This window comes from Ziziphus jujuba, chromosome 1, assembly GCF_031755915.1.
Source record: "Ziziphus jujuba cultivar Dongzao chromosome 1, ASM3175591v1".
Classification (NCBI taxonomy): domain Eukaryota; kingdom Viridiplantae; phylum Streptophyta; class Magnoliopsida; order Rosales; family Rhamnaceae; genus Ziziphus; species Ziziphus jujuba.
Genome location: NC_083379.1, coordinates 952231 through 978197, shown reverse-complemented (window position 1 = coordinate 978197; position 25967 = coordinate 952231). Strand labels below are relative to the sequence as shown.

The window sequence follows — 25967 nt, the reverse complement described above, 5'->3', positions numbered from 1 at the left end:
ACTTAGAAACAAATACGTAATTATTATTCTAATTTAAAACCAAAAAAAAAAAACAAAACAAAAAGGTTGCAAATCTGCACAAAGTGATATAAGAGGGAAAAAAACAAAAACAGCAGCCTTATATTTAACCATGATGGTGACAATGATAATAATTTGTGCTACGGAGAACTTATCCATCTTATCTACTTTTCACTTGTTTTGAATTTGCAAATCAAAGCTGAACTTCAAAATTTTTTTAAAAAGGTATACATTTTATCAACAATGCTACAAATATATATATATATATATATATATGGAAATTTAACCAATGAACTAATTTATCATTCAAACGATAGAACTCATATATGTATATTTCTTTTGAAAGGGACAAGGCGGCAGAAGTGGGGCTCAAACCCAGTAGCCAATAGCATCAGACTTTCTTGAACAGTTTTTTCCCTAACGAGAAGTCCAGAACCAATTATATATCCTATATTTTTCGTTCAAAAAAAAAAAAAATCTAATTATTTAAGAGGCCACTTAATACGACGGGGCAGGTGAAATGCAAGTGAATCTGTGCATCCTATTTGAAATAATTAAATGTATACATAAAGCGATATGCATGAGCTGGCATCTTGTAAGCTTTTTGTATTTTCCTCCATATGTCCACCACAAACAAGTCATTCAACAACTGCATTTATAAAAAGAATTTAACCCAAAAAAAAAAAAAGTAATGCACCAACCCAACAATGCAATGCTACAATTTAACTTTTTTGTTGTTATGGACAAAATAAATAGAAACAAGTACAAACATGATGAGTAGATTATTTTTAAAAAAAAAGAAAAAAAGCCACAAAACATAAAAGAACATACTTGAACGTTAAACTGGAAACCCCTTGCACCAATTTTTAAAATATATATATATATATTTTTTTTTTTTTTTTTTGGTTCCAATTAACAAGAGGGAAAAATAATTGGCAAATGCAAGCAACCAAGCAACGCTACTTAATGGTACGTGGAAAAAGTTGGGCCAAAACACTCAAAATCCAGCTCCATAATTTGTCTCTTCTGACGCATACATTGTGATATTTCACTGGGATTTTCTCTACTCCCAATATTAACTCCACAGTCCAAATAAATCAAAATTAATAAAAATAAAAATAAATAAATAAATAAGTTTATAATATCTTTTGGCGGTCTTCAGCCTATAAATAAAAATAATAAACCGTGCAATCCAGAGGATTTGGTATTGCGATGGGAATTGAGCATAGAGTCCAGAGACGTACCACCAACCACTCCAACTCTCCATTTTCGTCAACTTCAGTATTAATGCCCAAAACCGCGTCACAAAGCCAAAGCCTAGCTAGCTTTGCTGTGGACTGGTTTTGCCTTTGGTAATAATTTGATATATGCTAGTGCGATTTTGACACCCCCTCCCCCACATAAATCTTCACAGCTGTTTACAGCTGAGACCTCACTGGACCTTCCCATGCACCTTCCTCCTCAACCTAATTAACTATAAATACCACCCTACATTTCCTTTCACTCTCACATTCCAAGTTTCTTCCCTACTTTTATAGTTTTCCAGTTTACAGAAGCATCATCCAATGGCTTCTTCTCTTTCTTCATCATCATATTCATGCTCATTGTTGTTAGTATTGCTGCCCTCTGTTATTTGTTGGGTTTCTTCTGCCGGTAATTTAAACCAAGATTTTCAGATTACTTGGGGTGATGGCCGTGCTAAGATACTCAACAATGGAGACCTTCTTACTCTGTCTCTGGACAAAGCCTCTGGCTCTGGTTTTCAATCCAAGAATGAGTATTTTTTTGGCAAGATTGATATGCAGCTCAAGCTTGTCCCTGGCAACTCTGCAGGCACTGTAACAGCGTACTATGTAAGTTCTTTATTATAATATAATGTCTCTGTTTTACTTACCTCCATAGCCAACAAGCCCATATGAATATGATTGTTCTGTGCTAATAATGTTTTCTGCATTTTTTTTTTTTAATGTTCAATTTTCCAGCTTTCTTCAAAAGGTTGAAATTGGGATGAGATTGACTATGAGTTCTTGGGGAATCTTAGCGGTGATCCTTATATTCTTCACACTAATGTGTTCAGCCAAGTGTCACGGTTAAAGCATTTCATCAAACACTTGGTGAGCATTCTCTCCATTATGGGCCTTATAATCCACTTTGGGCCTATTTTGGGCCTTACAATGGGCCAAGCCATGTACATATCCATTCTAGATGTTTCTTTAGATATTTTATGTAAAGTAGGTGGGAGTAGGTGGGAACCATTCTCCACCGTAGGATTAAAGCAATTATAGCCGTAGGATTAAGCTTTGTATGCCTATAAATAGGTGGAGGCCTCATTTGGCCAAACCATCCAAGAAATCTCATCTATACTTGTAAAGCTCTCTTTCAAGTAATACTTTCATTCTCCCAAACTCTCTTTGTGCTCTAGCTTTCTTTGCTTAGCTTTCTCTTTTAGTGGGCAAAAGGCTTACTTAGTTGCAACAAAGGGTCGGAATAGCAACTAAGGCCGCACGGCTTGTAGGGTAAACAAACAAGTCCGTGACAAGTGGTATCAGAGCCAAGGTTAAAGCTAGCATCTAGAGCAACATGTCTTCATCAGAGGTTGTGATTGAAGAAGCAAGGGGAAGGGAGGTCATCCCCGAAGCTGCAAGGAAGGGACGTGGGCGTTCAAAGTCGAAGGACGTTCTCACCGCCATGGAGACCAAGGTGGTCAAGATGGAGTTGGCCGTTGCCGACATGTTGGAGCGGCTTGATTGTGTGGAGCAAGGCATGGGGGAGCTCGATGGCCGAGTGGAAGGCCAAGTGGGGGAGCTTAGAGGTACCATGCAAGACACCAACGAGGCCAACACCGAGGCATGGCGTCATGAAAGCCAAGCTTTCCAAACAAAGGTAATTGAAACCTTGTCCCTTATGCAAGCTCAATTAGATGAGTTTAAGAAGAGTTTAGAGGAGACTCGTGAGGATTGGGCATTATGCAAGAGAGCTGCAACTAGTGGCACGGCCACCACCCAACAAATAGTCTCTACTCCAAGGGTAGATGTTCCCAAGCCCAAGGAGTTTAGTGGGAGAAGGGATGCAAAGGAGTTGGACAACTACATGTGGCACATGGAGCGATACTTCGAGGCCTTGGATTTCCAAGACGAAAAGCAAAAGGTAAACACCGCTACCCTATATCTTACTAATCTTGCTGCGGTGTGGTGGCGTAGAAAGCATGAAGAAATGAAGAGAGGCATATGTGCTATCAATTCTTGGGAAGATTTAAAGAGTGAATTGAAGAAACAATTCTATCCCGAGAATGTGGCGAACGAAGCTAGGAAACGCATGAAGGAGTTGAAGCACCAACGTTCCATCCGTGAATATGTGGAGCAATTCTCCGGGTTAATGCTCCAAATTCCCAACATGAGTGAGGAAGATCTCCTGTTCAACTTCATGGATGGGTTGCAACCGTGGGCATGCCAAGAGCTTCAACGAAGGGGAGTACAAGATATTTCCACTGCCCTCACCACGGCTGAAACGCTTGTCGAATATAGGCAAGGTGAGTCTTCCAACTCTAAGCCTAAAATTAATTACATTAAAGGTGGGGGAGCCAAATTCCATAAAACTCCCCAAAGTAACGAGTTTCCAAGAAGGCCACCACTACCAACCAAAGATTGGAAGAAAGGAGGTAAGCCCGAATTCAAGCCGAAAGAAAATTGCTTCTTATGTGATGGTCCCCATTGGGCTAGAGATTGTCCGAAGAGGAAGTCCTTAAATGCCATGCTCGAAGAGAGGGAAACTCACGAGCACACGCAAATGGGTTGTATACAACTCCTTAACTCACTGAAGGCTAGTCCAATCCCAACCAACAATACGAAGAACTCCCTAATGTACGTGGCGGCACGTATCAACGGGAAAGATGCCCAAGTCATGGTAGACACCGGCGCATCTCACAACTTCGTAAGGAAGGAGGAGGCCATGAGGCTTGGCCTCAAACTCGACAAAGGTCAAGGGTGGTTGAAAACGGTGAACGCGGAGGCTAAACCGCTAGATGGCATGGCTCGTAACGTGGAGTTACACCTTGGCACTTGGCAAGGTAACGTAAACTTCTCCATTGCTCCTATGGATGACTTTGATATTGTACTTGGCATGGAATTTCTTAGGCAATTCAATGTGGTACCACTCCCTCGCTACAATACGGTGTGTATAATGGAGGGAGGCCCTTGCATGATTCCAACCATGCACAAGCCAAGTACTTCCAACCGCCTCTCCGCCATGCAATTCAAGAGAGGAGTAAAGAAAGGGGAGCCTACATTCCTTGCTACTCTACGCGAGGAAGAAGAAGTTACTTCCAAGGAGCCACCGAAGGAGGTTAGCCAAGTCCTTGAAGAATTCAAGGATGTCATGCCACCACAACTACCCAAGAAACTTCCACCAAGGAGGGAGGTGGATCATTGCATCGAGTTGGAGCCCGGTGCAAAACCACCCGCAAAAGCACCATATCGCATGTCTCCACCGGAGCTAGAGGAGCTAAGGAGACAACTTAAAGAACTTTTGGATGCCGGTTACATTCAACCGTCGAAAGCACCTTATGGAGCACCCGTCTTGTTCCAAAAGAAGCATGATGGTTCGTTAAGGCTATGCATCGACTATAGGGCACTTAACAAGGTTACCATCAAGAACAAGTACCCTATACCGTTGATAGCCGATTTGTTTGATCAACTTGGAGGAGCGAGGTACTTCACTAAACTTGACTTGAGGTCGGGGTACTACCAAGTTAGAATTGCGGAGGGTGATGAGCCAAAGACTACATGTGTTACTCGATATGGAGCATATGAATTCCTCGTCATGCCCTTTGGTCTCACCAACGCACCCGCCACTTTCTGCACTCTCATGAACAAGATCTTCCATCCTTACTTGGACAAATTCGTGGTGGTCTATTTGGATGACATTGTCATCTATAGCAAGACACTAGAGGAGCACATCCACCACCTACGAATTGTGTTCAAGGTTCTAAAGGATAATGAGCTTTACGTGAAGAGAGAGAAGTGCTCGTTTGCAACCAATGAGGTGTATTTCCTCGGCCACAAGATCAAGGATGGCAAGCTGCACATGGATGAAGCCAAAGTGAAAGCCATCCAAGAGTGGGATCCTCCAACCAAGGTGAGTGAGCTGCGATCTTTTCTTGGTCTTGTTAACTATTACAGGAGGTTTATCAAAGGGTATTCTGCCCTAGCCGCACCACTCACCGATCTGCTAAAGAAGAACAAGACATGGAGTTGGTCCACCCAATGCCAACAAGCCTTTGAGGACTTGAAGGAGGCTATTATGAAGGAACCCGTGTTGGCATTGCCCGATTGCTCCAAACCATTCGAGGTGCACACTGATGCTTCCGACTTTGCCATAGGGGGCGTGTTGATGCAAGAAAGGCATCCAACCGCATTTGAAAGCCGCAAGCTCAACGACACGGAGAGGAGGTATACGGTCCAAGAGAAGGAGATGACCGCCATCATCCACTGCTTGCGCACTTGGAGACATTACTTGCTGGGGTCCAAATTCGTGGTAAAGACTGACAACGTGGCCACAAGCTATTTCCAAACTCAAAAGAAGTTAAGCCCCAAGCAAGCTCGTTGGCAAGACTTTCTTGCCGAGTTCGACTACAAGCTCGAATACAAGCCCGGTACAGCCAATGTAGTTGCCGATGCATTAAGTAGGAAAGCCGAACTAGCATCGATAACCAAGTTCCAAGGGGAACTACCCAACCTACTAAAGGAGGGCATGGACCATGATGTTGTGGCCAAGCAACTCCTACAACTTGCCATGGAGGGCAAGACTAAGAGGTTTTGGGTTGAGGACGGCCTTCTCTACACTAAGGGGCATCGCATCTACGTACCAAGGTGGGGCAACCTAAGGAAGAATTTGATCAAGGAATGCCATGACACCAAATGGGCCGGCCACCCGGGGCAAAAGCGTACGAGAGCTTTGTTGGAGACCAACTATTATTGGCCACAAATGCGGGACGATGTCGAAATGTATGTAAAGACCTGCCTTGTTTGTCAACAAGACAAGGTGGAACAGCGACAACCCGCAGGTTTATTGGAGCCACTACCAACTCCGGAGAGACCATGGGAGAGCATCTCCATGGACTTCATCATTAGCTTACCCAAGTCCGAGGGATGTAGCACGATAATCGTCGTAGTTGATCGATTCTCCAAGTATGCTACATTCATTGCCGCGACAAAGGAGTGTCCAGCTGAGGAGACGGCACGGCTATTCTTCAAGCACGTGGTGAAGTATTGGGGACTCCCAAGATCAATTATAAGTGATCGAGACTCAAGGTTCACCGGAAGGTTTTGGACGGAGTTATTCAAGCTCATGGGCTCGGAGTTGCATTTCTCTACAAGCTTCCATCCACAAACAGATGGGCAAACCGAGCGAGCTAATGCGCTATTAGAGCTATATCTACGGCACTTTGTGAGTGCCAATCAACATGATTGGGCAAAGCTGCTAGATGTTGCCCAATTCTCCTACAACTTGCAACGGAGCGAGTCCACCAATCGAAGTCCATTCGAGTTAGCCACGGGGCAACAACCACTCACTCCACAAACACTTGTTACCAAGTATGGAGGAAGGAGTCCTGCCGCATTCAAGATTGCCAAAGGTTGGCATGAACAAGTGGACTTAGCAAGGTCGTACCTTCATAAGGCCACCAAGAAGATGAAGAAGTGGGCGGACGCCAAAAGGAGGCACGTGGAGTATCAAGTGGGAGACTTGGTGTTCATCAAAATCCTTTCATCCCAACACAAGTCTACCCGAGGACTACACAAAGGCCTTGTTCGTCGATACGAGGGACCATTTCCAATCGTCAAGAAGGTGGGCAAGGTATCTTATAAGGTGGAGTTACCTCCTACACTCAAACTTCACCCGGTCTTCCATGTGAGTTGTCTGAAACCATACTACAAGGATGAGGAAGACCAAACAAGAGGGGAGTCCAAGCGAGCACCAATAGGGGTCTACAACACTTATGACAAGGATGTGGAGAGCATCTTAGCTGATCGAGTAGTTCGTGGAAGGGACAACCATCCGAGTCATGAGTACTTGGTGAAATGGAAGGGACTTCCCGATAGCGAAGCAAGTTGGGAACCTGCTATCGCACTTTGGCAATTTGAAGATCATATCAAGAGGTTCCATGAAGCAAGCTCGACGAGGACGTCGACGGCATAGGTGGGGGAGAATGTCACGGTTAAAGCATTTCATCAAACACTTGGTGAGCATTCTCTCCATTATGGGCCTTATAATCCACTTTGGGCCTATTTTGGGCCTTACAATGGGCCAAGCCATGTACATATCCATTCTAGATGTTTCTTTAGATATTTTATGTAAAGTAGGTGGGAGTAGGTGGGAACCATTCTCCACCGTAGGATTAAAGCAATTATAGCCGTAGGATTAAGCTTTGTATGCCTATAAATAGGTGGAGGCCTCATTTGGCCAAACCATCCAAGAAATCTCATCTATACTTGTAAAGCTCTCTTTCAAGTAATACTTTCATTCTCCCAAACTCTCTTTGTGCTCTAGCTTTCTTTGCTTAGCTTTCTCTTTTAGTGGGCAAAAGGCTTACTTAGTTGCAACAAAGGGTCGGAATAGCAACTAAGGCCGCACGGCTTGTAGGGTAAACAAACAAGTCCGTGACACAAGGCAAGGGAAACAGAGAACAACAGTTTTACCTCTGGTTTGATCCAACTGCTGATTTCCACACTTATTCAATTCTTTGGAATCCTCAGCATATTATGTAAGTCAAAACCCCACCGATAGTCCAAATTATGATTTTAATAAATATTTTTTGCAAAAAACGGCTTGAATTTTGATTTGTTGATTTTTGATAATAAAAAAATTCCTCTGTTTTCAGCTTCTCTGTTGATGGAACCCCAATAAGGAAGTTCAAGAACTTGGAATCGGTTGGTGTTCCATTCCCAAAGAGCCAGCCAATGAGAATATACTCTAGTCTCTGGAATGCTGATGATTGGGCTACAAGAGGTGGTCTTGTTAAGACGGATTGGAGTCGGGCACCTTTTACTGCATCCTACAGGAATTTCGATGCCAATGCTTGTGTTTGGTCCTCGGGAAAATCTTCCTGTGGTTCAGGCTCTGCCTCCGGTACTAACAGAAACGCTTGGCTCTCCCAAGAGTTGGATTCAGCAGGTGAACAAAAGTTGAAGTGGGTGCAAAAGAACTACATGATCTACAATTATTGCACGGATGCAAAGAGATTTTCTCAAGGGTTTCCTCCAGAATGTAACATGTCCTAGAAGATGAAAACTGCTTTTGATCTTGTACCTCGTGGATCTTTTCTTTTTCTTTTTTTCTTTTTTTAATAATGTTATATTCTTTTATTTTTTTACATTTTGTCACACAGATCCATGTACTATTTATTATGTTATGGAATATAAATAAACAACGATAATTGAGAGTTCTTACTATATAATTGAATTAAAAAGTGTAACTTGATATTCCTACTCTAATTTGGAATCATTTCTAAATAAAGCTTACTTTACTCGAAGGAGAAACTAAGGTACAAAATGAATGTGAATTAATCATCACTTTCTTTTTTTAACATGGGATGGAGAGATTTGAATTCTAAACTATCTGTTAGAGAAAATAGTAGTTTTACCATTAGACACTGCTTCAGGAACATTGAGGGATTTGAAGAGGTGGCTGTTCGACTAATTCATTATATCTTGACAACGAAAGCATTTATTAAATTATAATACATATCCGTCAAGCTAAAAATTTCCTATACAAGTAATAGATTATGTTATAGAGTTGGTGTTTTAGATTTGATACAAAATTATTTTAGTATCCGAGGAAAGACATTTGTTTTTATAAAAATTAGTTAATAATGTCCTTTAAAATCTTATGTTGCTTAATATTTATGTATGCCTTTCTACAATAATTTATATATATATATATATATACTTGCGATCGTTGGATAGTCGGATCTTAGCTTTCAACAAGCCATTCTTAATGAAAAATCCTTATCTGCTTCTTAAAATAAAAATTAAACTACCTTATACATAACGTAAGCAATTTCTTATTTTCGAAACTAAGCCCGTGAAAGAGTAAAAATTCGATGAATAAGGAAAATAAAAATTGCTCAGCCTGTCCATGTTAATTAGCTCGTATTTTTAAATTTGGCAGAGCTAATGGCATGAGTTTAGCCTTGTAAATGTCGGACAGTTATTAGTAGAATGTTTCTAAAAACAATCAATTGTGGAGAGGAAGAGTATGGATAGAAGATTAATGATGATGAGCATATGTTTCATGGTTATGGTGATGCTGGTTGAGATTTTGCAAGTTTCAGTAGGAGTTGATAATGGTGATAGTTTTTCTTGCTAAGTCATTCCACATCTACTTCCTGATCATCTGCTGATCATGTCTCCACCATCACCATCGCCAAGTTGTGAAACTAGTTTTGAATTGGAATGGTTTCGACTTCATTTGGATTGCTTTCGTGAATGTGTCTGCAAATGTTGTGATGATAATCATATGTTCTTTACCAGAATTCCACTAATGTTTGACAGCGTGCTAGTTTTATTGTAGTGGACTCTATCGTCCATAAAACTTCTGTAATTGGTTTATATCATTTTCCATTTGACAAAAATATCTAGATATATGAATATGAGTACAATTATTCACTTTACATATTATAGTTCTCATTTTATGTTAAAAATTTATTGATGTACTTGTCAAATACAAAAGGTTTCTATTTACCCAATTAAAATTTTGGTTTTTAGATCAATAATTAAGATATCATATTTAACATTCAACATATAAGCATGTTTCTACCTTACGATGGAAAAGAGTACATAACATATGTCTAAGTGAACATCCTATGAAACCATGCATCAATACACATGGAAAATATTCCAGCATGCCATGTTGAAAACAATAAACGATCAAAGCTTGCAATAGAGCAATCAAATAGGCCAACTTCTGAATCTCAATCAAAATTTTAGAAAAATTCAATTAAATTCTTTTTTATGAGTTTGTAGTGACTTTGAAATTTGTTCCTTTGCTTCAGCTTCTCGGTTGATGGAGCCAGGAAGTCCAAAAACTTGGAGACACAATTGGTGTGTTCCGTTTTCAAAGAACCAACCAATGAGAATATATATATATATATATATATATATATATACATATGCACTCTACCTTCTAGGATGCTGATGATAGGGCTATGATAGAGCAGATACAGATTGGACTCAGACATCTTTCATTGCGGGCTCTCCTTCCAAGAATAGGATTTTTTTTTTTTTGGTGAATCAAGAATTGAATTTAAACACACTGTGAAAAATCTTTATATAAAAATTTGGAAAAGCGGATGAAAGTAATTTACTTCTTCATATCTCAAACTCTTTTCCATAACTTCATTTTGCTTGTTTGTCATTAATTTCCAACAATATGCATTCTGGATTCATATTTCATTGTGGAATATTTGATAGTTTGGTTTGCAAGAATATCCATGTAGAGGGCGTTTACATTTTTATGTATACCAAGTTAATAAATTGTACTCACATAATTTACAAATTAATTAAAAATAGTACAAAGTGATACGTATATGACCACTCAATTCATATCACACCCTCTCAAATGTATTTGGGAGCATGTAAATTGTGAATTATGATTGATATCTATCCAGACATTAAATCAGCAAGTAGATCATGTCGAATGATTAGGACTATCCATTTTTCCTAGAACTTTGAAAATCTCATGAATTAACAGTACCATTATAACCATTAGTACATGATACATAGATATGTATGCTTATCATTAATCTTTTAGCCGTAGTCTTGTCTTCGTAAACTGAGAGTTTGAGTTCCTATCCCTCATCCTAATTTTTTTTTTAAAAATGTTACATGGTGAAACCTTAATTGATAAGAACAATCTAAGATTTATAGGGGTAAACTATTAACTTAGCAAATTTGAAATATAATTTAACACGGGACAGGTGATTTTAAATTAATTTAGATTAATATTATTCAAAATAAGAGGTAGAATGTTAACTTAACTTGTATTACGTGATGTGCTGACTGTTGTTCATTTTGTGTTCTCCAATTCATCTAATTTAGTCTTTAAATGAGGTTAAGTTAATAAGCCTTATTAAAATTAATTAAGGTTCTTTTAATTTTTTTGTTGAGTTCGAGTTGTAGAACTATAACAACTAAAACATGTACATATAGAGAGAGAAAGGCTTTATTAAAATTAAGGTTCTTTTAATTTTTTTTATTTTTTATTAAGTTCTAGTTGTCGAAGTATTAAAACATATATATACAAAAATGACATGATAAGAGACCTATAGAGAGGGATTATGAGGGACAACATCCATAGTCATCATATCTGCATAATTTTCGTAATCTGATAACAATAAATAGTTATCGCTCACATAATCACATTTTTTTTTTATAAATTTTTTACTATATCAAAAACATGTATATATAAATATATATATATATATATTAATTTTGTTTATCATTTTATTTTGTTTTATATTTTTTTTATCTGCACCAATTGAGGTGTAAAGGGGCATAATAATCAATATATATGTTATATGATTTTGAAAGGACATTTTCGACAAAGGCTGCATAAACAAAAATTCTAGGTATTCATGTAGCAATTAAAATTAAACGACAAGTCCCCTTATTGATTATGTGAAAATTTAGTTTAAAGGACAAGAATGGTCTTTAATTAAAGGGAGAACCAATAACAAAGACACTGTCTGGAAAAATGACCAATTTGTAATAGTAAAAAATAAAAATAAAATGAAAACAGAATGTAAAACCTAATATATTATATACAGTTGGGCACCTTAGCTAACATTCTTCATTATTTATCATCATTAAAGCATTAATTTGTATAACATAATAATTTCAAATTACTTTCAAACACTAAATGCGCTTTGTTCTATCTGCATGAAATTAAATAGGTCTTTTAATAAATGGGAATCTTTTATACCAGTTCATTTAATAAATGAAAATCTTTTATACCATTTTTTCCATCTTCATTTTGTTTAATCAGAATCTTTCTCATTTTAAAAAGAAATTATTTTTGACTCGATTTATTTTATTTTTTGTTAATGTTTTTAAATAAAATGAGTGTGATATGGTGAATATGGAAGAGGACAAAAGATCATGATCCAAGAGAAAAATGATTAATATGACTACATAACCATCATCAATGTCAAGCCCTTTAATTACCTCCTATGAAAAATGCAAATAGTAACTTATGCTTTTTTGAGAAAACATATAGCAACTAATTAATGGTAATTTGTTCTTTTGTATGCTCAAAATATATTATATAAAACTTCGAAAGATAAATCTCTCTCAAAAGCCACTATATACTTTAAGAATTGTTAATATCTCTCAATTACCTCTCGATTAAAATACATATTATTGATCCAGATTTTCCAGCTCGGTTGTCTAGATCTCAGATATGATAAATTAATTAATTATTCGTAACAGGTACATAGGTTTGCTGTGACATTTTTGGATGCTTATTTAATTTGGAAACAATATTAACTTTTGGAAAATTAAGCTAGGACCAATGGCTAATAAAAGTTGTGTTAAGTATGGCTTTTGGTTAAGATGGCTTTGATGACGATTAAAAGTAATTTTTCGATTTGTTCAGGAGATCATCAGTTTGTTCAACCTTTAAAGGTGGTAACACAATTGCAACCAATATATGACATACGAGAAAATATTTTGTTGAACATAAAAAGAAGATGCGCTTAAAGATGTGTAAGGAGGACTGGAGGAGATGCTAAATTTTAATCCATAAAAATGCATATGAATTATGCATAATGAACTGCTTACTACGTTATAGCTTTCTTATTCGATCTCCAATTCTTAACAATATATTATATATAAATTGTATCCTTCAAATATTTTGGACCGTTCAATTGTCCATGAGTACAAAACAATTAACACACACACACACACACACACACATACATGCACATTTGCTGGTTTGAATATACAAAACCAATGAATGACTCCAATCATGCATAAAGAAATTGGAAAGTCTATATATTCGGCATAAATGAGGACTGGATGCATAAAGAACCTTGCAAAGTTTATATATATATATATATATATATTTTTTCCTCTGCAACAGAACAGTAACAAAACTACTGATTCCTAAAAAGGTTCCAAGTTTATATTGAATTTCTGTCCATTTTGTTGTTTGATTTCGCAGGATATGATAATTTTGAGTTCGGTTTTCTCCAGTTAATGACAATTTTTTTCTTTTTTGTGTTAATTTAATTTAATTTCAATTCGTAGTATTGCTTATAGATATTTTTATTGAAAATTAAACAAAGTGAAAACCCTTTTCATTATACATGCAAGAGAGAAGATAAAACACTACCGTCCATACTGACATCAGATCTATCAAATACCCATCTTCTATATAAGAAGAGGAGCTTCCTCATCTGGAATGAATGCATACTAAATAGAGATGCAGACAGAAAGAGAGACGTGTACACAAGTTGAAGTATATACGTACATCTTATTGGAATACCATGAAATCACTGTAAAAAATAATTTAAAAAAAAAAAAAAAAAAGCATTAGCCATGGATGTTTTAGCTATGATAAATTATGGTGGTTAAAACCAATTTTGATCAAAACAAAAAGGTTTTAACCACAACAATTAATTTTAACTACGAAAATAATTGTAACTACAAATGCTCTTAAACCAAAAAGTTATTATGTACGACATAGTAAAGGTATTTATTTAAAACATTTAGCGACAAGATGTGATGTACATTTTTAGCCACGACAAATGTTGTAGCTCATACCCTGTTTTTCCCCGTGGTGAATATATTTGCGTATTCTCTTCAACCTCCTCTATTATTACCCAACATTAACGAAATAAAAACAACAAAAACATACATAATGGTCAAGCAAAGAACCAAAGAAATTAATCAAGAGAAAGAGATCTCAGGCTCACTTTCATATCTTATTACACTTATATAAATAAACATATATTAATTTACCTACTGGTTCGTGTTGCAGCCCAGCTTATCTTAGGCTTAGCACTCAATTACATGTAACTGGGTATTATATCCCATAAATGACATAGGCTCCATCTCGGTCTTTGAGAGTGACTGCCCAAGGCTACCATGCAGCAATCATACCACAGACAGTCTCTTGGGTATCAAATCATACCATCAGATGAATATCTTATATGTAAAAAATAGAAATCTTGTTGAAGAGGTATTTTAGAATACCTCGAGAGGTTTTTAGGGTTTAATTTGGACTTGTGGTGGGAGCTCCTTGAGGGTCCTAGGGATTCCATTTCTTAATCCTTGATATGGAAATGGGAAAATGAAAATGCCCCTAGTCCCCCAAATTCAATCTCTACATTCAGTGTGTCTATATATAGGGGTTTCTGAATCTGAATTGCCCCCAGAGGTTTAATAACCCTCTATTTTATGTACATCAGCCACGTACTTTGCTAGCTGTGATAGACTCATCAAATGGATGTGTTCTGCTTTTCATGATCTATTATAATTCACCATTTTTTTTTTTTTATTTTTTTTTTTTTGTGTGTCTCTGTCCTTGAACTTTTGATAGATATATTTGGATGACGATTTTATCAGTGAGTTATTTCCAAATTAAAAATCACTGCGTAATATCAGGGATAAGCATCAAAAGTTGTGTCACCACCATATCCGCCAAGGCTAAGCTACTACTGCTTGATCTAGTTGATGGCTGTCCATATGAACAATCTAAAAGACTAGGTTGAGGAAGCAAATGTCATGACAAATTTTGAATTGAATTCCTAAAACCGGTTCAGATGTTATCTAAATTTATTTATAACCAGTTTAAACAATCTTACCAGATTAATAATGTAAATTAATTGTTTGACCATGATATAGAAAGGCATGCCAATATTGCATTATTCAAAAATGTCATAGAGCTCGAATTAGATTACTCCATGTATGTGTAGGCACGGAATGATAAAATACAACTTCAATGCCAGAGTAGAGCACTATCATCAAAGAGTTTAAGATTTGTAGTATTAGGCTATTAGCTTGGCTACAAGTTTACGCCTCTGCTGATGAGTTTTATCTCTTTTTTCCAGTTTCTGTGCCTGAATCTGAGGTTGCTGATGACACTTACAACCTAATAAGGAAAATTGTGAAAACCAAGAGTCTCAATTCAAACCGAAGCTTTGTATGTTTGTGAAGACAATTGAAAAGGCACATACGGGCAAAGACTTTTCTAGATTTCACCGACATTACCATTAAAAATGACGACATTCCACATTTGCTTTAGTTAGTCGGTTATTTTATTTTATTAATTTTTTTTTTTTTAAGTAACGTTTTTACACGGTAATCATCACTCTATACGTATTCAGCAAACCCAAAAATATAATAATAAAAAAAAAATTTAAAAATTCACTTTTTAGATATACATATACATATATATTTTTGGAACGTCTTTATGTCTATGCTCTGTCTATTCAAGTTGGCATCCTGATTAATCTTTACCCAATCACCCAAATACCATAGCTTCCATCCCGAGCAGCGAGCAACACACTTAATCATTTGTTCCAATAGGAACATTTGTAAATTTTTTTAATTTTGTTTAAATTTAAATTTTAATTGACTAAGGTAGCAAAAAACATAAACTTCAACTCACAAAGCAAACCTTGTTTTCTCCTTTTGTTCCCGGTTAGACTTTTTCTTATCATATTTATGCTAATAAAGTGTGAGATGCAACTTCGGCTGTTTTGGTGATTGACCGAGGTCCCTAAAGCTTTCCAACCAGACCGATCCCAAGCCTAGAAAATTTTGGCCCCATTATAAAACCCAATTAGATGCAAACTTCTGAATAATCTACTAGATCTTCAGATTCATGATAAATTTGGGTCTGATTTCCAAACCTCAAACTTGGTAAAACAAATTTGAGCTAAGATCTACCACAATACAGAAATGAAGTGGTAAATGCAGTACATAAAAATTTAAATTCATTGTTCGAAAAGATAATGCTGAATGTTCTTATGAGACACAGACATTTAATGGTGATCAATATGACATGTTACAAAATATTCGTTTTGAAACATCCTAAACTAGGAAGGCCCTTGCAAATCAGTGCCTCTGAGCTATAAAGGCAAATAGGAACTTGGGAATATCGAGAGCAAAACAACTGCATAGATCATTATAGTATATTCCAAGTCCATTCGAACTTATAAAATAACTAACACAAGATATGCAAGATATACCAGCATCCTCGTGCAATAAAGGAAAAGGAAAAACAACAAATCGAAGTCAATATTATATTAGAAATGTTTCTTGACCTATTACACAACACAAGGGGCCATAGACTTAAAAGCATTCACCCCTTAAAACCCCAAATCATATATCATTCACAAATGGACAGAAAAGTAATAACAAAGAAAAATCTTAAGTAAAATGGATATACTGAAAGAACTTACTCTACAGGCAACTGTACAAGATGAGATTCCATGCTGCCTAAAAGACTTTTCATTAACATTAGTGGACGTCAAGACATTTTGAAATCAAGCAGTTCCAACGCCTCAAGTTGCGGCCAGCACTGGTGAAGAGTAAAAGGTTAACTTGCAGAATAGTAACTCAGTGCAAAGAAATGCTTGATAGCACAGTAATTTTATGGAAAAAAAAAAAAAAAAAAAAAATTGCAACGCTAAGAAAGGCTTGACAGCAAAAACCTCATAGCACTGATAAAGAGGCTTCTATTCATCATCTAACTCAACAATTTGTGCCCTCCTCTCTGCTGCTTTCTTTCTGATAAAGAATCCCCACCTCATTGCCGCCTTGATTTTCAGCCAACCCACGACAGCTTTGCCAGGACGGCCACGATCTTCATCAAAGTTTGGCATTGGTGATGATATGTATGGTGGGAATGCATAGCCATCCTCAGGCATATTAAAGGAGGCATGGTTCCCCATGCTGAAGAGTCGGAGCAAGTGCTGCATATCATCATTCTCAAGCATCTCATGACTCCTCAAGCGAATCTCTTCCTCTGAAAAGAAATCATCAACTCCCTTGTCCCTGTTTTGTGAATGTGACCAGTCATCCAAAGGAGTTAGAGTAGATGGCTGATTAGAGGTGCTTATTGTCTGAAACCCAGATGTGGATGATTGTGGAGGACCAAGAGCCAGACCAACAGCACTATTATCACTTCTTGTGCTTCGGGCTTCATGAGAATTGCTAATCAACTGGTCATGCGACATAAATGATGTACTGTCAAACTGATTGCGAGAATCTGAATTTACCATCTGTGTCTGGCTGGAATATCTTGTCGACATATCATCATGATGACCTGAAGTTCAAAGAGAAAAAGTGATAAATGAATGAGGTATCATCATTGATATTATGCCTAGCAATTAAAAGTAGGTTGATATCATCTAACGAGGTGCTCTGCCTGTTTCTCAAACATTGGCTGATAATGCCATATAAAAAATAATAATAAAAAAATAAAAATAAAATTAAAAAATTCAATATCCCAGTTTCGAAAGGAGATGCTTGAGTCGGACAAAGAGGAAGATCATTTGAGTCTTTCCTACCCAAGATGTGCTCATCAACCTAACCAGCATAATGTCACAAAAATAAATCTTGAAAGCAACACAGAGAAAGATGCATGTGTTTTAAAATATAAGAGAAGAAGTAGATGCATAACTTAGAAACAATTAAAAGGGAACTAGATAAAATCAGTAGTACAACAACTAGCAGTTTCCTATTATATTTGCCGTTCTTCAGGACACTTCAGCAGAACATGATAATAATAAACTTGCTCCTGGTACATGTTTTCAGCACACATTTTGTGTAATTATTCAGACAAGCACTTCTACAAAGTGGCTCAGATTCTACGGGGGGATACTGTAGGAAGAAAACTGAAGAAAAAACAAAACAAAAAACAAATCATTCAGTAATGTTTATGTTTTAAATTTAAATTTAAAAAGGAACAATATTAGATCCTTGGTCCTACTTAGTATAAAATGTAGGTCATCAAAGAGAAGGTCTTGGCGGCAGAAAGGCCCCATCTAAGGTTGCATTTTGTTTCTACATTTGCTGCAAGCATGGTGTCAAATGTCAACTAACCGGGATACAGATTCCTTGCCCCCACTAAAAAGTTTCAATAGTTTAAAACTCATTAATGGGGCTATTTTCCACAGCTTCAGGATCTCCAGGTTCTGTTTAATACTTTTTACATTTACTCCCCACTTATTCTTCCAGAAAAAGACAACTGTTCAGATGATAAACCCAGAGAAAAAGAAAATCTACAATTTTAACCCCTTGACGATCACTGAATTTAGAGTTTCTCCTCATCTTACAAAAATAATCAGATTATCCTATAATTTACTAATTTCCAATCAAATTAAATACATTCGATACATGTGTATCGATCAGAACCGACGGTTAAATTTTAGGCCCAATTTAAATTTAGTGATTAACTAAACAGGACAAAAAAACAAAACAGAGTGGAGGAGAAATTCATAACACTTATAAGTTGAATGGTGAGTATTAAAAAATGGACTCATCGGAAGCAAACATGCCAACTCAAATATGATCTGACAGAAAATTAATAGACTAGTGAGGCAAAATGATGATATTTATGCATTGTGACAAATCCCAATCGAGCTACATATAGAGGATGAAGTACAATTTATCCTTTAAAAAAAAAAAGGATAAATGATTTTATGCAGGAAGCAATGCATACCACTGATTGGAAGGCTCGAATTCAGAGATGGCTGCTCAGGAGGAACTGGTAGGTGAGCTAGTTGCAGCTCATGATCTGAAGTGTTATAGTCAACTGGGGGCATCTGAAGTTCGGTTCTGGATGCACTCGACCTTCTATTTTGCTTGAAGCTCAAAAGTGACTTTCCATCATACTCAATAACTTGATTCCAATTGTCATATGCTTTCTTCACAAGAGTATCTACATAAATCTGCAAGTTCAAAGCCATTTGCAAGTCATATAAAGCAGTTCTTTTACTTAAAGTCTTTACAGAAAATTAAAACAATATGCAGCATTCAAAATGCCTCCTCCTTCAACAGCCCACAATTTTTCTGCCAGCTACATGGTGCCAACATTCAGTTTTAGGTTAATGGTCATACAACACTAAAAAAGGCTTTCCTTCATATGGTCAACCTCTTCTTCACTCATGCAGCTATACTATTAATTTTAAATGACAACATATTAAAAGCCTTTCTCATCTTATTATTCTTCTTATCACTTCATATCCGCATTTAAATAATTTTTACCCACTCTGTTAAAGGTTAAATGCTAGGGTCATGCTGGTTTTTAAGTCATTAGAGGTAAATTAACTCGAACAATCCAGCAATTCAGACAAAATATACCCCGAAAAAAAAAATAATAATAATTAAAAAAAGTGCCTGTCCTTTTTACTTCTCAAAATTTTTTGGAAATATTAAATGACAATATACAAAAATCAAACATATTATCAAATTTATCATTTTCAAATGAAAGCATCAAATGACCCCTACGAGATTTGTCTCTTCTATTACCCTTATGCAATAAAATTTCTAGTTTTATCACATAAATTATCAACTTCATGACAAGGAAAATAATTTTTTTAAATCACAACCAATACCATCAACAAATATTGAATAACCAATCCAAAATAGGAATTTGAACAATATCTCCATGCAAAAGAAAACAAGATTCATACTCACCTTTTGACTGTCAGAAAGAGAATCAGCAGAATAATATTGCTCCCCAGCAATAAGGCCACTAAGCTCATAAATATTGTTAAAAACAACTCCAACATTTCTTGTGTCTTCAGGATAATAAACATAAAGCTTCCCACTGAGAGCACACGTCTTTGCATGTTCTAGTAGAGCATCCCACATCTTATTTGACATACCACTTCCAAGGATCTATAAACAGAAGCAACAAATCACTATATGGTTACAAACTAAAAATATTTTTTTTTCACTGAAATGCAAATTCAATACTTACTGTTCGTAACTTTTGCAAGTCTCGGACCACAAGCCGAAGAAAATCTTCCACTGTGACTATTCCTGCATTATTCAGCCTCTTGTGGAATGAACCATCCTTGCCAATCTTCTCTAATCTCCATACCTCATCATTCAATGCTGGTGGATAGTGTTTCTTGTACACTGTCAAGTCAGTTTAAAAATAATAAAATTAATAACAAGATTCAAATAACAAAAGGAAGAGATCTTAGAATGCCAGAGCATAAGCCTACATTCCCCTCTGTGATCTTTAACAGTAAAAGCTTCTGTCTTTGCTTCACGTATGCGTACACCCTCACAAAAACCCGATGCAACCTTCAATCCAAGCCTGAATTTCCTGCTTCTTATCCAACTTGAGTTGTCTGTAAACGTGATATCCCCTAGAGTTCCTACCCCCTCCTTGAGGGTCACTTGAAGCTCTCCAGTCAAAAGAGGTCTCTTTCCTTCACGTTCTTTCACCACATGACTTTCAAATTCTTCTTGTGTCCAGCCTTCATCTTCGTCATTGTTAAAATCACCTTCAAGCACAACAACGTCAAGCTTCACAGAAGCTTCAGGTCCAAAAGTTAGAACATGTCCAGTGTTTGCATCAACCAAAACAATGTGAATTGCAGCACCCTGCTCCCCTTCTACTTTGCCTCCAGTGAAAAGGGGAAGAGACAACCTCGACCTGAAGAGCAACTGCAAGTTTCTTCCATCTGGACCTTCAATTTGTTTTGGTGAAGACCTGAAACTTTAAATTTCAGAAGAATACCTTAAAAATCAGCTGTTGTCCACCACATAAAATATAATTCATTAATCATAAAACGATGGATCTAAAGTAGTAAAAGATAGGTAACAGAAACATCAATTTGCAATAGCTCAGCTTATGCTTTGTTTCAGTAGAAATATGATACAGAACCAAATAAACGAATCTCACAACAATATTGGCTCCATCATCACCTTTATCTTGGTACCACCTCCTATATTATTGGCCTAACTGTTGTTGCAGTTACCATTTTCTTTTTATTTTGCAATTCCATGTCATAAACAATTTTTAATCATTTGTATTTGTCCAGCCAAAAACCAAAAAATACAATAATTCCAAAAAGCCATTTTCTGCGAGAAATATTTCTTCGAAAATATTTTAGTTCCAAAAAAAGTAGCCAGAGAATTTCAACAGATAGGAGCTACCAGCATAACAAATACAACAATTGCCTTGTTTTATAAATTTTGTAACTTTTGACTGGATGCTACACCTGTAAGGATTTGCAGTTGTCTAACATATAAATGCAAGTCATTAAAAAGCAGCATAAATAATCTTTTTAGAAAATAAAATATGAAATCAGAGCTGGTGACCAGCATTCTGTTTTAAAACTACCTTTGCATTTCTAGAATTACAGGTTTGAATGTCAAGTTCATGTTACATGGCACACTAGAAAGTACTAAGATTTCCACCAACTTTAAGTCCAAATAGTGCTGTATCCTTCACAGTCCACTATTAATGATCAAATCTTAAATCAGTTTTTCAGTTCAACTTAGAAAAGCAAAAAAGCACATAGAAAAATAGAGTCACAGTCTGCATTCTAAAACTCAGAACAAATTAACGATATGTGAAAATTAATTTCACAACAATGGTCACTGACCTTCCATTAAGTTTTGCAGGTCCTAGCTTTGCCAATGCACGTTCAACTTCCTCACTGACCTGTTAAGCATTCATTAGAACAAACAAGTTAGCAGGAGAAGGGCTGTCTATGAATGGTATAAACTGACAAATTATAAGAAGTAAAGTTAATCAATCATGTTTTTTCAGCAAATTGATTCTTAATGAGAGAGAGAGAGAGAGAGAGAGAGAGAGAGAGAGAGAGAGAGAGAGAGAGAGAGAGGTTCTCTCTTTAGTGAACATTCCCATGCATAGCCAAATAGAATTATTACAAAAGCACATTGCAGGCTTTAACTATGCTACTGAAGTGAAAGCCAAAACTTCAGTGATAACTGATAAGCATATTATAAGCAGAGCTAAAATCTAAGCTGTAACCTATTTCCAATCTTAATGATATAAGACTATAAAATAAGAAATAAGATATAATATGTAAAAAAATCAATCTTTCAACATCTCAACAATTAACATGACTTATCTTCAGCTCATGTTCCAAGAATTATCAAATGTTACCTTATCAAAAGAGTTGCAACTATACTGTTGCACAACTATATTAATGAAAGAAGAACAGAACCTTCGCTAGAATTAAGAATGAAAACATCTTATTTGATAACAAAAAGAATTAAGAATGAAAACATCTTATTTGATAACAAAAAGATCTTCCCATCCTCAACCATAAATAAAAGATCAAGCCAAAATTGAATTGAGGACCTTTGATCCACGGCATATCTTATGTGAGAGATATAAGACGACTGTTGGAAAATAATTCCAAGACATCACTTACTCTCCTACAAAAATTACAGTCACTTCAATACTAAAGCTGCATTTTCAGAAAAATTGGCACCAGTGATTGCTGGGAACCCCAAGAGAACCTATAGTGGAAACAAACAAGGACTAAACTTATTGCAAGAAAAAAACAGTGACCAATCTCCTGTCAAATCTAAAGGTCTTTCCAAGAAATTTACCTCAAGTAAGCAAAGAGAAAGAACAAAAATAATATTAAAGAAAGAAAGGAAAAAACAAAAAAAAAAAGCACAGGATAAAACAGAGAGCAGACACCAGTTGTAAACAATGTTAATCAAGTAAAAACATAGTTGAAACATCCGACACATAAAAAAATGATATGGATGAAAAGGCAATTATCAAAGCCATAAGTCTTACAACTCTGCGAAGAATAGGTTCCAAAGACGAACAGATCTTCTGCAGACTATCAACTTTGAGAGCTTCAACGATCACACTGCATGAAATGTAACACATTGCACATACAAATCAACACTGGAAAAACAATTAAACCAAAAAAAGAACAAATTTAAATAAGAGCAAGCCCATAGAAGGAAAACAGATACAATCTACCGAAAATTATGGTTTTGATAAAGATATATTCCAAAGTATTGATCAATCAAGTATTACTATCATTGCTAAACTTGCAAGCTGCAACATGGCATCAGAAAAATATCCTTGCAATACAAAGAATACAGCATGGACATGTAAAAACCAAAAAAATTAGTGTAGCAATAAAAATAAGCTGGCAGAGCTTAAAACAAAGAGAACACAAGAGAGATAATTTAAAAATTGTATGAAACAATAAGTCTGTACTTAATTTGAAACATATAAAAATGATTAAGGATGCACTTTAGCCATAAATATAGAACCTAAACCAATGGCTCATTGTTAACATACAATGCACCGAATTGATATACATAGACTCACTTTTTCATCCCAAAAAAAAAAAAAAAAAAAGGTTAGACTCACTTCCTAACAATTAAAACACTTGAATAGGAGCCATAATACACTATTATTCTTCAAGCGTGTATCTAGTTGCATATTAGTTAAATATCCAGGTAGAGGCAAATCGGGCAAATTAAATTTCTAACTTTTCCAACTATATCATACTATCATTTTTTTTATTTTTTATTTTCACTAAACTTCTTCTACAACTTCGAAAAGATCACCCTCTAGCCTAAGGTTTTGCAACAAAATGGCCTATTTCACAAACTAAACAAATCTCCCTTAGTGAAGAGCTCAGGTGGCAAAGTCATCTGTCTTTAATAACAGTGGTATATAAGTTATCAAGTGGTTGGACTAGAACTTGTGTTTAATATCCTCAATCTCCGAATTTAACAGATATCCAGGAAAAGTCTAACCACGTACTAAAACAAACAATTCATACAACTGAATACAAAAGAAACAAATAAATAAAGCACAAGAAATGAAAACAATTACCTAGCAAGAGCTGGTCGCTTTCGCTCAGGCTGCTGCTCATCCTCTCCCCCTTCCAAGCTCCTTTTACCTCGCATAGAGCTGGTTCTCTCCATAAACCTAGTCGGCCTCTGCATTTACAACAACTTGCCAGCAACCCTAAATAGCCAGATCTGCAGCACACCGAAAAACCACAATTTTCACTCCCAATCCAACCAAAACTCAGAAAAACAAAGCCCTAACCCCAACTCACACACGCATACCAATCTTTCACCTCCAAAAGATCTACAAACGTTTCACAATTTAAGCTCAGTTTATACCAAACTCTTAGGAAACCAAAATCCCTGTCACTCGCCCAAAAATTACTTGAGTAAGGTAAAGGGGTAGTAAACCTAAGCTCAGAAATTCCAGTTAACCAAATCTTTCTAAACAAAGGGGCAAAAAATCGCGCCAAAAAGAAGGAAAGTGAGGGAAGTGAAAGAGAGAGGGATAGAGAGAGAGAAACAACCTGAGAGAGAAATTTTCTTTTCTTCTGTTTGGGAAGAGAGAAAATATGCGAGAAAGTCGGTAAAGTGTAATGCGAACCTTAGGAGATCTCTGATTGGTCTTGTGGACTCATGTTTATATCTTTTAAGTCTACTCCGGCGACTCGTAGCTGAAGAGTGGGACTAATCCACTGCTTCACTGCCCACCGGACCTTCCTTTCAGGTCCTGCACATTTACGTTAAAGGACATGGATTTGGTAATTACTCCATACGTGGTGGGTTTTGTTGGAGGTGGAAATCGTAATTTCGACACAAACCACTATTCCTCTCCTTTGTGGATGAAATTCTTGTAATTCGTATTTATTTTGGGTATGGAGTCAACGCTTAGGATCGTCCGACGGACCAAAATAGCATGAAATCATAACCGTACGTTGACGGATTATATGGTGCAGTGGCTGCACTCTGCCACGTCACTTTCAACCGGCACGATGACGTCATGCTGTGTTGTATTGAGCCACGTCATTTCCTTCCTTTTTTTCAGTCCAGTAGATATTTTTTTTCCGAAAACGCTGTGGATTATTTTTTTGTTTTTTGGGGGATGCAAACAAATAACTTTGCTGACTTTTAAATTAACCAAGAAAAGCAATTATTTTACCTAACAAAATAATTTACCAAACCAATAACGCAACAAGTGAGATTAGCTATTTTCAGCTAAAAAAAGTGAGATTAGCTATAAGGCATTAGTTATGGGTTCAAAATATTTGAACAAAAAGAAAAATTATTATAAATGATAAAAAAAAATAGATAATATAATAATTATTTAATAAAAAAAAGTTATATTCCATACCCTCTTTATCTTCAACCCAATACGCTTCACCAGTTTTACTTTTTTTATTTTTCTTACTCAGAACAATTGAATTATACAACATTATTTTTAAAAAAAAAATAAAAAATTGTCCCTGTAGGTAAAGCTCATGACTTTCCAAATGGTAAAAGATCATTATTTTATTGGATGATAGATTGAAATCTATCCTCTACTCTAATGTTAAAAAATAATTATATTTATTTCTCAGAACATAGTGTGTTAGGTAACTATTAATTGATCGAGTAGGTATATAGTACTTTGTTTTGCGTCTTTGACCACCAATTTGATCCAAGAGAGAGAATTTGCATCCACCAATAATTCTTTTATTCTTTTTCCGCAATATAAGAATATCCTGAGCTCTGAATATACCAACTTGGACCATGTGATAACGCCTTTACCACTTATGGTAGAATCTCTCCCATGAAAAGAGATATATTCATATATTCTTATTTTTATGTTTTTTTGTCAAATATCCATATGACTAATATAAAAAATAATAATAATCATTTAAAAAAATCCATAAGACTTTTTTTTTAATGAAAATATTAGATTCTATTCATTTGTAAGCATAAATTCCCAAAGAGAGAAAATATTAGTGTGATCAAATAATTCATTGAATGAATTATTAAGAAAAACAATCTAACAGATTTTGAATGGTCCATTTTCACGGCCTAAAGAATTTCCATCTTCTCTCCCGCACATACAAAGAGAAAAATTCCGACAGAACTTTTAAACCTAAAAGCAGGAAGGAGAAC

The 25967-nt window shown here is 36.0% G+C and overlaps 2 protein-coding genes and 1 long non-coding RNA gene across 7 annotated transcripts; 1 reads left to right on the top strand and 2 right to left on the bottom strand.

Moving 5' to 3' along the window:
• Positions 1-1516: 1516 nt before the first annotated feature.
• LOC107411876 (xyloglucan endotransglucosylase/hydrolase protein 22) lies at positions 1517-8470 on the top strand. Its single transcript, XM_060815207.1, is given in 4 exon segments — positions 1517-1871; positions 2001-2099; positions 7671-7777; positions 7895-8470. Coding segments are annotated over 4 exon segments (894 nt in total). The 5' UTR covers positions 1517-1583; the 3' UTR covers positions 8295-8470.
• A 5487-nt stretch (positions 8471-13957) lies between these two features.
• Positions 13958-24530, bottom strand: LOC107413302 (calmodulin-binding protein 60 B). 5 transcript variants are annotated; one of them, XM_048476051.2, is made up of 11 exons: positions 24371-24506; positions 24126-24206; positions 23887-24035; positions 22825-22900; positions 21650-21708; positions 20258-20757; positions 20008-20168; positions 19722-19925; positions 18745-18973; positions 16733-17346; positions 13958-16599 (listed from the first exon to the last, which is right to left on the bottom strand). In XM_048476051.2, exons 3-10 carry the CDS (start codon positions 23997-23999, stop codon positions 16757-16759), a joined length of 1932 nt encoding a protein of 643 aa, XP_048332008.2. In that variant the 5' UTR covers positions 24000-24035; positions 24126-24206; positions 24371-24506; the 3' UTR covers positions 13958-16599; positions 16733-16756. The 5 variants fall into 5 exon arrangements, with proteins under 5 accessions (XP_048332008.2, XP_015876738.3, XP_015876883.3 ...); XM_016021252.4 differs by lacking the exon at positions 24126-24206 and having other exon boundaries at positions 24371-24530; XM_016021397.4 differs by lacking the exon at positions 24126-24206 and having other exon boundaries at positions 20258-20751; positions 24371-24530.
• On the bottom strand, positions 17692-18738 carry LOC125423024 (uncharacterized). Its single transcript, XR_007241568.2, has 2 exons — positions 18013-18738; positions 17692-17917 (listed from the first exon to the last, which is right to left on the bottom strand). It is a non-coding gene; the product is annotated as an uncharacterized LOC125423024 (long non-coding RNA).
• Positions 24531-25967: the final 1437 nt, after the last annotated feature.

What these genes read in the sequence shown, in the direction of transcription:
- LOC107413302 (XM_016021252.4), bottom strand. Translation starts at nt 23,999, where the DNA reads ATGCAGAGGCCGACTAGGTTTATGGAGAGAACCAGCTCTATGCGAGGT. An exon ending in AAGCGACCAGCTCTTGCTAG is followed by an intron (nt 22,901 to 23,886) that starts GTAATTGTTTTC and finishes CATTTCATGCAG; the next exon opens with TGTGATCGTTGAAGCTCTCA. An exon ending in TTCGAGCCTTCCAATCAGTG is followed by an intron (nt 17,347 to 18,744) that starts GTATGCATTGCT and finishes TTTGAACTTCAG; the next exon opens with GTCATCATGATGATATGTCG.